This window comes from Rhineura floridana, chromosome 4 (genome assembly GCF_030035675.1).
Source record: "Rhineura floridana isolate rRhiFlo1 chromosome 4, rRhiFlo1.hap2, whole genome shotgun sequence".
Classification (NCBI taxonomy): Eukaryota; Metazoa; Chordata; class Lepidosauria; order Squamata; family Rhineuridae; genus Rhineura; species Rhineura floridana.
The window spans coordinates 132,028,778-132,043,304 of record NC_084483.1 but is presented as its reverse complement, the minus strand read 5'-3'; the positions used below and the strand labels follow the sequence as shown (position 1 = coordinate 132,043,304).

General features: G+C 38.5%; 1 protein-coding gene across 2 annotated transcripts in view; it reads right to left on the bottom strand.

The window, feature by feature from the left end:
* Nucleotides 1-14,527, bottom strand: part of TBP (TATA-box binding protein) — a 31,792-nt gene that overhangs the window by 3,375 nt on the left and 13,890 nt on the right. Inside the window, exons 2-5 of one of the 2 annotated variants that reach the window (XM_061624443.1) lie at nucleotides 9,650-9,784; nucleotides 8,921-9,156; nucleotides 6,581-6,906; nucleotides 6,146-6,233 (exon numbers count right to left, since the gene is read on the bottom strand). In XM_061624443.1, the coding sequence (XP_061480427.1) occupies nucleotides 6,146-6,233; nucleotides 6,581-6,906; nucleotides 8,921-8,974 (468 nt within the window). In that variant the 5' untranslated portion in view covers nucleotides 8,975-9,156; nucleotides 9,650-9,784. The remainder of the gene's footprint in view (nucleotides 1-6,145; nucleotides 6,234-6,580; nucleotides 6,907-8,920; nucleotides 9,157-9,649; nucleotides 9,785-14,527) is intronic. The other variant, XM_061624442.1, reaches the window with a different exon arrangement.

The window sequence follows — 14,527 nt, the reverse complement described above, 5'->3', positions numbered from 1 at the left end:
GTCTTCTGCTCCTCTGATTGGTGGATGAAAGACATGTGCCAGAAGCATGGGCTTCTGGGCAGAGCTTAGAAAAGTTACTTGTTTGAACTGCAACTCCCATCAGCCCAATCCAGTGGCCTTGCTGGCTGGGGCTGATGGGAGTTGTAGTTAGGGTTGCCATATTGCCTGGTTAGCCGGGTTTTACCCGGATTCTTTGCATGCCACCAGGTGCCCGTTTAGCCCCTTAGGTGGCCCGGATTCTCAGCTTTAATTTAAAAAAAGAATTAAGTTTCTAGGTGGTCCGGTTCTCGAGATATACATAAAAATGTCAGTACAAATCTGTACTTTATAGCACTTCGTAGCTCAGTCTAACCCCGCCCGTTCAGGATTGCAGCCAATCAATGTGAAGCCAGGTTGGCTGACCTGGGCAGTGTCTAGAAAACCTCACTGCAATGCCAGAAAATGGTGGTTCCCCCCCCCCCCCGGTTTATCTGAAAATATCATAAATTGGGTAAGTATATACATTTCAGTTTTTTTTCCTCTTGTGTGCAGGAGTCAGATCTTAGGTAGTGTTTTCAAAACCTTCCCAATACTTACTTTTGTGGAGGTAAGCATGCTAATCCCATATGCCCAGAGTAAATCCCATTGAATTCAATAGGACTTACTTTTGAGTAGACATGGTTATGAATGTGCTGTAAATTAATGGGACTTTTGAGTGAATGTAAAAAAGAATTGTGTTTGTGTTCTAACTCTTTCTGTCCCCCTCCAGTCCTATTTTAAAGCAAGTAGGCAGGTATTACAGTTTTTATTCTGTAGGAAACTAATACTCATTTTTTTTAAACTAATACTGAGTTTTCTGCAATGACCAACTGGTTTGACAATAAACTATTACATGGGCTGTATGTATTTATACATCTGCAGTGTGTGTATGGAGTCTTTTCAACAACGCTGTGAAGTAGGGTTGGGAAACCAAGGCAACTCACAATAAGAAATAAATCCCTTTAAAATCCAATAATCATAAAGCAAGAATAAACAGTTGGAAAACAGCCTAAGGCATGATTCTGAATTTTGGGTTGGGTGAATGAAGTTTATTTATTTATTATTTGATTTCTATCCCGCCCTTCCTCCCAGTAGGAGCCCAGGGCGGCAAACAAAAGCACTAACAGCACTTTAAAACATCATAAAAAAACAGACTTTAAAATATATTAAAACATGTTTGAATATATTTTTTAAAAGCTTTAAAAAACATCTTTTTTAAAAAAAGAAAAGGCTTAAAAACATATTAAAAAGCAATTCCAACACAGACTCAGACTGGGATAAGGTCTCAACTTAAAAGAACAAGTTGAAAGAACAAGTTCCTTATCACTTGAGGCTGTAGTTCTCTGCACACTTCCCAGTTTGAGTAAGCCCCATTGAATACATTGGGACTTGCTTCTAAGTAAATAAACATCGGATTGCACTATAAATACATTTAAAGATTGTGTAATTCATAAACATATTTGATAGTCATGTTTATATAAATATTTCTTCATACTGTGTCCCAATAAGTATTTGATTTCACACTATGGTTGTAGATGATTTTTTCCTCTACATTTTAAGTGTGCCCTTCTTCCTGGGGGTGGTCATGATTCTCCATTGTTTTCATCCTGAGGGGAGGATAGGCTGAGAGATGGTGAGTAGCACATTTAAGGTCTCTTCACCCCTTTTTTATTTGTATTTATTTTATATTTCTCCAATATCTTTCCCCTGGCTGTTTTTATGTATTTTAAATATTTTTAGATTAAATAAATAGGAAATCATAATTGTGAACCTCCCTAAAAGCAATTTACCTATCCTTATGTTTTGGCAAAGTGATGGTGTGAAGGCATGCTGGTAGAACAAGAGACCATGTCTGAGGCATGTTATAAGGTGTTTGAGGACTCTGTCACACATTACTTTTTGAGTCCTGTAGATTCATGTTGGAAAGAACACATGCGCGTATTGAATGGTGGCTTGGGTGCTGTTTTTTCTGTCTATGCTGCATGCGTAGGGAAGGTGATACATCATCTGGCAACTAGCTTCATAACGTGAGAATGAAAAACATTTGGATCACCATTCACTTGTTTATTTTTCTCACTATTGAGACCACTTCATATATTACTTTTTCATACACAGAAATTTAATCTTTGTATAGGAAAAAGTATTTTGTAAAATATGAAGGACAGTGGCTGCCCAGTCAGTATAACAACTGTACAAGATCTACTCAGCCACTGTAATTACCTTTTTGTTTTGAGTGCCCTGTTGTCTGGGTCTTGGTTCAGGTGTGTATCCAACTTTGATGTGCTTATGGAAGGGGTGTGCAAGTAGTGTCCCCCCCCCAAGTGTGGAGGCTTGGACAAACATTGTGTTATAGAAAACCAAAGTCTGTGTGAAAGTACATATTTGGGAATGCCATCAGTGTAATCCTAAACACACTTAATAAATAATATCAAACTTGCACGTCACAAAATATATCACGGTCATGTCCAAAAGCACCAGGAGGGTAGTCACCCAGGGGGTCTTAGTCCCTCTGCTTTTTTGGGAGCAGGGTCCCTATGTCTCCAAGCATCCTACAGTCAGCATGAAAGGGGAGTGTGTTAGTCACTGAGAAGAGTCTTCTAATATGCTTCCTTGCCTTTCCTGCTGATTGGAGCCAATCAGAGTGAAAGGAGGTGAGTCAGCCACTGAGAAGACTCTTCTCAGTTGCTAACGATCTCCACTTACATGCTGATTGGCTCCTGGAGATGTCTGTTGTTAATGCATTCTCTCACAACAAAGATCTCGTTCTTAATCCAGGAGCAAAAAAGGGTGTATGTGGCTGCAACTATCATGAACAGACTCTGCACTTCTGAATTTTCTACTAAACTATGTAACTTTGTGTCTGGAGACTTCTTATTAAGAATCACTTTCCATAATTGTAAGGAGGTATGTTCACACACATGCATCCCAGGGACCTAAATGAGGGGTGAGAGCAGCATAGGGACATAAGCAGATGTCTTATACCAGGGGTTCCCAAACTTTTCTTCTACATAGACCACTTGAAAATTGCTGAGGGTCTGAAAGTATCTGAAAATTTGCTATGGGCATATGCAAGATAATTAACTCCCATTAGTGATAAGACCAAGAATTTATAATTATTATTTTAATTAAAACAAGAGGCTTATCAGTACTTTGAAGAGGTTGTTGTTATGTGCCTCCAAGTCGACTATGACATATGGTGACCCTATGAATCAGCAACCTCCAAGAGCATCTGTCATGTACCACCCTGTTCAGATCTTGTAAGTTCAGGTCTGTGGCTTCTTTTATAGGATAAATCCATCTCTTTTTTGGTCTTCCTCTCTTTCTACTCCCTTCTGTTTTCCCAGCATTATTGTCTTTTCTAGTGAATCATGTCTTCTCATGATATTTCCAAAGTATGACAACCTCAGTTTCATCATTTTAGCTTCTAGTGATCGTTCTGGTTTAATTTGCTCTAACACCCAATTATTTGTCTTTTTTGCAGTCCACGGTATGCACAAAGCACTCCTCGAACACCACATTTCAAAGGAGTTGATTTTTCTCTTATCCACTTTTTCACTGTCCAACTTTCACATCCACACATAGAGATTGGGAATACCATGGTCTGAATGATCCTGACTTTAGTGTTCAGTGATACATCTTTGCATTTGAGGACCTTTTCTAGTTCTCTCATAACTGCCCTCCCCAGTCCAAGCCTTCTTCTGATTTCTTGACTATTGTCTCCATTTTGGTTAATGACTGTGCCGAGGTATTGACAATCCTTGACAAGTTCAATGTCCTCATTATCAACTTTGAAGTTACATAAATCTTCTGTTATCATTACTTTAGTCTTCGACGTTCAGCTGTAGTCCTGCTTTTGTGCTTTCCTCTTTAACTTTCGTCAGCATTCATTTCAGATCATTACTGGTTTCTGCTAAGAGTATGGTATCATCTACATATCTTAAATTACTGATATTTCTCCCTCAATTTTCACACCTCGTCTTGGGCCAATTTCGCTTTCCATATATGTTCTGCATATAGATTAAACAAATAGGATGATAAAATACACCCGTCTCACACCCTTTCCGATGGGAAACCAATTGGTTTCTCCATACTCTGTCCTTACACTAGCCTCTTGTCCAGAGTATAGGTTGTGCATCGGAACAGTCAGATACTATGGTACTCCCATTTCTTTTAAAACCGTTCCATAGTTTTTCATGATCTACACAATCAAAGACTTTGCTGTAATCTGTAAAGCAGAGGGTGATTTTCTTCTGAAATACCTTGGTTCATTCCATTATCCAGCGTATGCTTGCAATATGATCTCTGATGCCTCTTCCCTTTCTAAATCCAGCTTGGATTTTTTTCCCCCGGAGAGCCAGTTGTTAAATATTTACCAGCACACCACTGACTGGTCCCCTCTCACCACCATGCAATGCCGCACCACTTCTTGGATCTTTTTCCTTTATTTAACACAAGGCTCTGCTGGCTTGTTTCAAAGTAACTACAGTCAATTTTAATCACAGTTTGTCAGTTCAGAAAACACAACAAACTATGGTTAAGCAGAAATGGAAACGAAAGCTTCCACCAGCGTGGTGTAGTGATTTAGAGTGTCGGACTAGGATCTGGGAGACCAGGGTTCAAATCCCAACTCCACCATGAAGTTCACTGGGTGACTTTGGGCTAGTCACTGTCTCTTAGCCTAACCTACCTCACAGGGTTGTTGTGAGGATAAAATGATCACATTCAGATGGTATGTTAAATCGCAGTTTACTGTGTCAGGAATGGGCCATGGGCCTTTATGCTTCCTCCCTTTTCCTCCTCTTGACATGGCTGTAAGGAGTTTTTCTTATTTATTTATATACCACCTTTCTTCTAAAGAGCTCAAGGTGACGTACAAACCTCCCAAATCTCCTATAGGCAACACAGAAAATTACTTGTATATAAATACCCTTGGACTCACTGAAAGCTAACCAAGTGACCTTTGTGCCCTTTCTACCAATTCTCTTATTATTCCTTACGTTTATTCTTTTTTAAAGAGTAAAGATATCAAAGTGCCAAACTTGACCCTAGTGGGCCTGCCTCCCCTTCAGGTCCTGTTTTGTTTATTAGAACAGTCACCAGCACACACCATATTAAGTGTTTAACATGCTTGTACACCAAGCCTTCATCATGCTGGTAATTTGCAACATTGCCTTTTAAAGCTTCTGCTACAGCTTCGAAGACCTCATTTTCATGGAACTCTTATTTACAAAGCATACAAAGAAATTTCCTTTGTGATTGCAGCAGGGGATAAACTAGGGGTAGGGAACTGCATGTGGCCAGCAGGCCTACCCTTTGTGGGCCAAATCTGATAGGTGGGGGGACCACGATCAGTCAGTCACCAAGCATCACACCAGACGATGGGCTGCTTTGTTGGGACTTTCAAGCGGCATGCAGGGCTTGATTGTGAGTACTCCAAAGCCCTAAGCAGGGCTTGTTGCAAGCCCATTCAAGGATCAGCTGGTTACGGAATTCCCCCATGGGGAACTCAGTACTGCAGCCAATCCCACCTGATTTGCTCTCACCACTAATCAGCTGACTGACAGTGACAGCAACCCCCTTTGCTAATGCACAATCAGGAGCACTCTTCAAGGCTTCCGATTGTGCATTGGCAGCTGCAATCTCCACCTGCCGCCCATCTGATGTCACATATGGGGCAGGTGGGTGTGGTTTGGGGGAAAAAGCCTCCACAGGCCAAGCTGGGACTGTGATGGACCGAGTAAGGCCCATGGCTTGGAGGTTCCCCACTCCTGGGAGAAACTAGAGGAGACTAAAGGTTTGGAGGTTCCCCACTCCTGGGAGAAACTAAAGGAGAATACCAAATGAGCAGTCAGAAACAAAAGTATGTTTTTTAACATTTTCTTTTTTAAAAAGATGCTTTTAAAGCTTTTTATAAAATGTTTTTAAAGATGTTTTGGTTTAATATATATTAGTCTGTTTTTATGATGTTTTAAAGTGTTTTTGGTGCTTTTGTTTGCCACCCTAGGGTCCTATTGGAAGGAAGGGCAGGATATAAGTCAAATAATAAATTAATAAACAAATAAAGGTAGCAAGTAATTATCACTGGGCTAGTAGAAATGTCCATTGTCAACCCTCCATTATTTCATACCTTGGGATTGTATTCAGCATTTCGAGCACGAAGGGCAATGGTTTTTAGGTCAAGCTTGCAACCAAGATTTACTGTAGACACAATATTCCTAAAAGAGAATTCACAGACATGTTAGGCAAGCTAGGAACCTTTTATACCTTCTACGTAACGGCATTTAAAGCAAGCAAATACTAGAATACCAGTAAACAACTCAGGCTTGTCAGACTTACATCTGGGGATAAACCAGCAGTGGGGAATTGGATCTGGCCCTAGCCCTTGCACGGCAAATTTGACAGGTGGGCCTGTCAGTCACCTGCATCACACTGGAGTACTTTATTTTTAGTGCTTAAACTAATGTCAAGAGACACATTTGCTAATCAAGATCAATATGTTATAGAAACGTAGTCATTAAAAGGATTACTGAAGGATGGCAGGAAGAAGAGAATGTACACTCACTGTAGCTGTGGAACAATTCCAGAGCTTTCAGAGGCAGGTGTTGCAGGCGTTTTTGGGGTCATGGGGTTCATTGGAGAGGGGTAGAAAGGTGTGGTTCCTGGTAAAGGAGCTGTGGTAAGTGTCTGTGAGTGAAAGAGCTGTGGCGTTTGACCAGATGCTCCTTGTGTTGGTTGTGATGTGGACTGCTGTGCGGCTGCTTGCTGTTGCTGCCTCTGTTGTTCTTCCAGAATAGATAAACTGTTGGTGCTTTGAACAGGTTGGGGTGTGAGCCCTGTGCCATAAGGCATCATAGGACTAAAAATAGGGATGCCAGGAGTCATTGCACCCTAAAAAAGAGAGAATTAAAGAACATTATAGACCATATTTTTGAACTCCAGGATTAAGTATTTGTTGAGTCAATTTAAAAACAACTGCTTTTGCAGTAAGAATATTAACACTGCAGTCCAATGCATGCTTACCTGGAAGTAAGCCCCACTGAACCTTATCTCCAAATAAACATGTGCAGAATTGCACTGAAAGTAAGTATTCTCTAACACGTTTATCACCTTATTTTTCTCTGAATCCTATAACAGGACTGAAATTCACATTCAGATACCTGTACATTTTCAACATTAAAAAAAAAAGATCAAAACTGGATTTCACCCAAATATGCTTTCACTAGCACTACAATGTTTTTAGTTTTCTCTTCTGCTAGCTGAGGCACTTCCCCATAAAGTTAAAAGGTACACACCACTCTTATATCCATAACAGTTGATGTTTAGAGCTTGTAAAAGTAATCACTACCTCTCAGAGGAGCCCTTCCCTTTCATTTCAACACTCCTTCCCTGAGGGCAGGTAGTTATGCTATGTATGTCTCGGCATCACGGATGACTGACACTGCAATCCTATGCATGTTTACTCAGAAGTAAGCCCAAGTGTGTTTAATGAAACTTACTCCTAAGTGAACTTAAGATTGCTGCCTGTATTACTGAAATACAATGTAGAGAAGTGTCAGAATTATTCACCACTAGAGGAGGCCAATTAGAAAGAAAAAGAAAATAAAGGGAAAACCAGAGCAGTGAAATCATGAAGCAATGCAGTCCCTTCTGAATGGCTTCTGTGGGTTCACAGCATACTTTATTTAAAAACACATCACTCAAGACCAGAGCTTGGAAAAGTTACTTTTTTGAACTACAACTCCCATCAGCCCCAGCCAGCATGGCCACTGGATTGGGCTGATGGGAGCTGTAGTTCAAAAAAGTAACTTTTCCAAGCTCTGCTCAAGACACACCAGCATACCCCATGCCTAGCACATAGTTTGGGACTTGCTGGTTGAAGGCAATTAAAACAAACACTTCTTTTTAAGCATCCTAGAACCAAAAAATCCTGCAATGTTTTGAAACTACAATTTCACTATTATTCCTCAACTCAATGCAACTGAAATTGGATTGTTTAAGCCAAGAATAAATTACCTAGCAGCAAAAGAAAAAGACTGGGGGGAGGGGGGGAGAGAGAACCAGAACATCAAAGTATACATGACAACTCTTATTAAAAAAAACCCACACACCCCTAACATAACTCACTTTTAAGTACATTTAGGCTGCAATACTATACCACCAACTTGGGAGTAAGTCCCACTGAACTCAATGGGCTTGCTTCCAGGTAGACATATAAAAAAATTGTACTGTTAACTGAACTATTTTGAAATTAAACAAACTAAGAATCTCTCTCAGTCACACACTGAGCTTTCGTGCTGAGGATGCATCCAAGAGACAAAATGTTGGAAAATGATTTTGGATGGAAAGGAAGTCCATGTGGAGATGTCAATGTGTCTAATATTTCACCCACCCACAAGAGCCAACTAGAATGAAGCAGGTAGGAAGGAAGCATCTCCAGTGCTTTCAGCCCCTACCAAGGAATTGGCTTCCAGACAGTCAAAAACAGAGAGGGTGCAAAAAAAAAAAAGCATTCCTTACTGATTGTTCAAGCAGGCTGTGGTAAACTTGGGATACAGATTGCTCTGCCCAACAAGCATGGCTCTACTCAGGGCAATGGCCTCAATGATGGCCAAGAGCATCTCTCATCTCCTTCACCAACCACCCATCACTGAGGCCCTGAAGAGGCAGAGCAAAGTAGGGCCAAAGCATGTCCTGGCCTGTGTTGAGAAGGGAGAGGAAAAAGAGTTGGGATACAAAGAGGTTTGGAGCAAGAATAATGAGAAAGCTGGGGCAGAAAAAGTATAATGAGAGGAGGAAGATCTAGCACCTATAACCCATGCAACAGCACATTACTTTTGACTAGGTAAACCATTTCTTTGAAAACTGTGTTTCCTAGTAAACTCCCAAATTCACACCTCTTTACCTGAGGGGATGCTAAACCCTGGGCATAGGGCGGCAAACTGTTGTTCTGATCCATGGCAGCAGTCACGTCTCCAGTCAGGCTAGAAGTACTTCCAGAAACCCAGTCCAGAAAAGCAGTTTCACACCATCTGCCTTGAGAGTCTCTTCCTAAAGCATCCCAACAACAAGCTATGCAGCCAGTCTTGACATATTTGAAAGGACATCAGCTTCCAGGTGTCTAAAATAAGGATCTTAAGTCTGAAAAGGAGAAACAAGTCTTATGACATGCATGCCTAACAGTAGTATTTTGCTGCATCTTATCACCACAAAATATTTTTTCCATTGTCAAAATGATGCTTTCAAGTGTGCTTCCTCCAGCATCACATACAATGGCCCAATTGCAAAATAGCTCTTGGGTGTCAGTCCTAAAAATCTCCACCAACAAATCTGCCTTGAAGTCTCCCACACAAATATATTGAACTGAATTTTGTTCTCTGAAGCAAGCAGAAAGCATAAGCTTTACAGACAGATGATATTCATGATGAGAGTTACCTTAAAGGGGGGGGGCATACGTTAGTTTAGCTTCCCTCACTAAATTGTTCAGCTTGGAAGGAAAGACCTGTACTCAAATAGAATGCAAGTACTTAAAACTTTATTTCTTCTTTGTCCTAGTAATACTGCAACTTAAGTTCTATTCAGTTCATAGCTAAACTTTGAAAGAATATCAAGCAAATTGAGGTTATGTTCTTACTTTGTATCCCATTCCCATACAGACTGAGGAGATTCAGCTGACAGCGATATACCCAAGACCTCCCAATGACCTTAGTTATTCAAGAGAAAATTTGAACGTCCCAAGTCTAACGCACTAGTCACTGCACAACCCTGTCTAGGATAAGCAAAAAGCCAAAATCAGGAGCACAGCAAGTATGTAATCAATAAAAATCAGATCTGCATAATCATTTTTACACTGAAGAAAGAGTGAGCTACTTAACAAAAATACTTTGATTTAATATATACTGTATAATCCATGAACAAGCATACAAGATATAGCATTTAACTGATTTAGAAACAAACTCAATAGAACTTAGGGTTTTGATTTTTGTTGAACAGAAGGGTCTATATTATTTATTTTTTTATTATTTGATTTATATCCTTCCCTTCCTCCCGGCAGGAGCCCAGGGCAACATATAGTGAGTCTGATTTATCATAGTTTATCATCAAGCCTGCAAAAGAACCATTATTGATTAATCAAAGAAATAACAATAGGTAATTCCTTTAAAGGTTCTGAAAGGATGATGGCCAGACATCTGCAAAAACATTCATACTTTATAACCAGAAATTTCTCCATGATTTCTAAAGGCTTGTGCCAAGGGTTCTAATGACCATTTGGAGATGGGACAACCTTGTTTCACTCCTCTACCTACTTGCAGAGTAGGAGAGGTGAGGCCACTCATAATAGTTTAATTAGTGTTCTACAATTGCTTTATGTTAAGGTAATTAGGTCTAACTTTATATCCAGATAGTGTCTGCAACAAAACATCCAGTTTAAACAATAAAAAATGCTGTATGCAAAAAATACAGCCAATGGATTTAGAGAATATTTTTTCTATGCCAAATGATATTTAATAACTTCTAAGATCAGCACTGATATAGTCTGAAATAAAATTTACAAGATTTGCCAAAATTGAAGTAGAGCTTCTAGTCCACATTAAGCAAAGAGCCAAGATATCACTAATTCCATAATTTTTCCTAGTTTTGATATTGCAGTAATGTGCTAATAATGCCAAGTGTCCAGGATACCTACATCCCTTAGGATGTTATGTAGGGTTACTAAATCAGATCCCAGAATATCTTTAGTAGCTTTCTAAAAGTAATTGAAGAAGCCATGTGGCCCATGTGTTTTATGAAGCTTAGCTTTCAAGATGGTCCAGGTAGCTTCCTTTAGGGATACAGGTGCATTTAGGTATTCTCTTGTTCATTTCAGAGGGGAGACAAGTTGAGCTGATCTAGATCTTGGGTAGTGTCTCTCCCTGTGCAATTGGTAGAATAAAGCTGTTGGTAGCCATTACTATTCATCTTGATAGGACCAGAGGTCTTGAAACATCTGGCAACTTAATCACTTTTTTCTTTTTCAAAGCCGAACTAGAAATCTGGCATTTTTGTTTCTGAACTTAAAATATTTTTGGTCTACATATACTAACAATATAATAATTTTAACAGTCTGCTCTTTCTTTTGCTTCACGTTTTCTATATAACTGCAATGTTTCCTCTGTGTGTCGCATTCCTAATATTTGGGTCTGTCTACATCATCATCATCATCCTTTATTACGGTCACAAGACCAGTCACAGCAAAATATATTTAAACTAACAAAATACAATATAAGTAGGTATGCATGTATCATTTATCAACAGTAAATATTATCAAAGTTAAAATGAAAATGGATGATCTTATAAAAAGTGAGTTTCTTCAAACAAACTTATTCTTTATAATACCACAAGCACATAAAATTATAATGCATTTAAAATCTTGTAAGATTTAATACTACACAGATTTGTTTTGAATATCTTTTCTTTGGTTTATTACAGCTAAGGAATACTTGGCCACCACCAAAGTCCGCTCAGGAGAGTGATCATATAATAGGTAATTAAGCCAAAGTGCTTCTGATCTAGGCGATTTGGAGTCTATGAGAGGAAGAATTATGTGTGATCTTTGGGAGTGATAAAATGGGCAACGTAATAAAACGTGTGCATTCGTCTCAATTTCTCTGGATCCACATGGGCAGAGACGCTCCTGGTATGGTGTATTGTTATATCTTCCATCTAACAACGATGAGGGTAGGACATTAAATCGCATTCTGGTAAACGCGTTCCGATATTTCGGAATTGTGAGGTCCGATATATACGGCATCGGTTTTAAAAAGCTTAAGTTACATCTTTGATTTTTAATTAGCATTAACTGTTGTTGAACGTCAATATCATTTAGGTGCTGTCTAATATTAGATCGAGCGGCTACTAGACCTAATTCGTTAATTGCTTGAATAGAAAAGCCAAGTTTTTGTACTCTGTTTAATATGTCATTTGCCCACATCAATTTACAATTGTCCTTTAGGATAAGGGGAGCTAAACCTATCGGTTCAAACATTAGTTTTAGCCACATATTGATTCTGGACCACCACACTCTAGATGCGATGGTTTGCACACCCAATTCAAGCCTTAATACACAGTTGGGAACACATTTTGGGACCGCCATAATTGTTCTTAAGAAATTATTCTGGACTGTTTCTAGGTCAGATAAATTGTCATTGGAATCCACTTGGGACCCAAAAGTAAGCTGCGGGATAATCTTTGCATTGAAAATTTTCAATGCTGGTATGATGGATTGTCCTCCTTTGGTATAGAAGAAGGTTGTTAATGCTTTCGTTGTTTTCTTTGCATTAGTCATCGCAAGTTTATTATGAAGCTGGAAACTTCCTGATGATTGAAAGGTTATTCCTAGATATTTAAAGGAATTAACCTGTTCAATAACATTACCATTAATTACCCAACGGTGCATAGATCTTTTTTTTGTAAAAGCCATTATTTTGGTCTTTTGATAGTTTATATTTAACATCTCCGATAAGCAGTATGCAGATAGTTGTGACATTAGCCGTTTTAAGCCTATTGGGGTCTTTGAAATTAGAACCATATCATCTGCATAAAGAAGGATGTTTCTCGGGGTCTCTGCCAAGATCGGTGAGTGTGAGGATATGGAATCTAATTTATATACTACATCATTAATGTAGAGGTTGAACAATAGGGGTGCCAAAAGGCAGCCCTGTTTAAGACCTTTGAATGTTGGAATTGGGTTTGTAAGGTAGCCCTTGTTATTAGTTCTTACTTGGAGGGAGGTGTTATGATGGAGTTCTTGAATCAATATAAGCAATCTCTTGTCTATCTTTAAATTATTTAGTTTTACCCATAGTCTAGCTCTATCCACTGAATCAAAAGCATTCTTTAAATCAATGAATGCAGTGTATAATGCTCCTTCCGGCCTATTCGCATATTTTTGTATTAAGTGGTGTAGAATCAAAGCTTGATCTAATACTGATCGGTTATGACAGAAACCTGCCTGTTTGGGGGCTAATATATCATTTTGGTCCATCCATGTAGTCAGCTTAAAGGGGGGCTGTATATAATTTGCTTATAATATTAAGCAGGTTTATTGGCCTGTAATTGGCCGGATTAGATTGTGGGCCTTTCTTATAGATTGGGATAACTATTGCAGCACCCCAATCCGACGGTATCTTCATTGAAAAATCGATGTATGTAAGATCAAGCGGGGGTTTTACCTAAAAGACAATTACGTGATAACGTCAGGAATGTTTTGAATGTGTTGGAATATCTAGAACAACGAAATGACATACAAGCTGCTTTGATTTTCTTGGATGCTGAGAAAGCATTTGATAATTTGAACTGGAAATTTATGTTTAAGGTTCTAGAGCAAATGGACTTTGGAGATAATTTTATAAAATGGATCAGATCGATTTATACATCACAGAAGGCACAGATAATTGTCAATGGGGATTTAACAGACTCATGTGAAATACAAAAGGGTACAAGACAGGGATGTCCATTGTCCCCCCTTCTATTTATTCTGGTTTTAGAAGTGCTGCTTAGAGACATAAGGCAAGACAAAAGGATTTCGGGAATAAAGATAAAAAAAGAGGAATATAAATTGAGAGCATTTGCTGATGACTTGATAATTGTATTAGAAAATCCCTTGGAAGGAATCAAAGTATTGATGGATAAATTAGAAGAATGTGGACCATTAGCAGGATTTAAGATCAATAATCAAAAAACGAAGATGCTGGTGAAAAATTTATCTTTAAGAGACCAAAAAGAGTTAATGGAGAAGATAGATTTTAAAATAGAAGAAAAGGTGAAATATTTAGGTATCATTATGACAAATAAAAATTCAAAGTTGTTTCATAATAATTATGAAAAACTATGGACAGAGATTAAGAAAGATTTGTTAAAATGGGATAAATTACAGTTGTCATTAATGGGTAGAATATCTGTAATAAAAATGAATGTATTGCCGAGAATGATGTTTCTATTTCAAACAATACCTGTCATATCCTCTGATCTACCTTTCAAACAATGGCAAAAAGATATTTCTAAATTTGTTTGGCAGGGGAAAAAAACCAAGAGTTAAATTTAAATTATTACAAGACGCCAAAGAAAGAGGAGGGCTGGGATTACCAAATTTGAGACTTTATTTTGCTGCTTGTTGCTTAGTCTGGATAAAGGAATGGATTCTATTGAGGAATAAAAGATTATTGGATTTGGAGGGTCACAACCTGAAGTGGGGATGGCATTGATATCTATGGTATGATAAAGTAAAAGTTAATGTGGATTTTAATAATCATTTTATAAGACGTCCTTTGTTGAATATATGGAATAAATACAAAACAAGGTTTTTTTCGAAAATACCACTATGTGTTTCAAGTCAAGAAGCATTTTATAGAAGAGAAATGGCTAGAAAAGAGAAATGGTTAACTTACCAAGAACTATTAGAAAATGTGCATGGTGAATATATAATGAAAGAGAGAGAACAACTAATAAAGGAAGGATATAGTTCACAATGGTT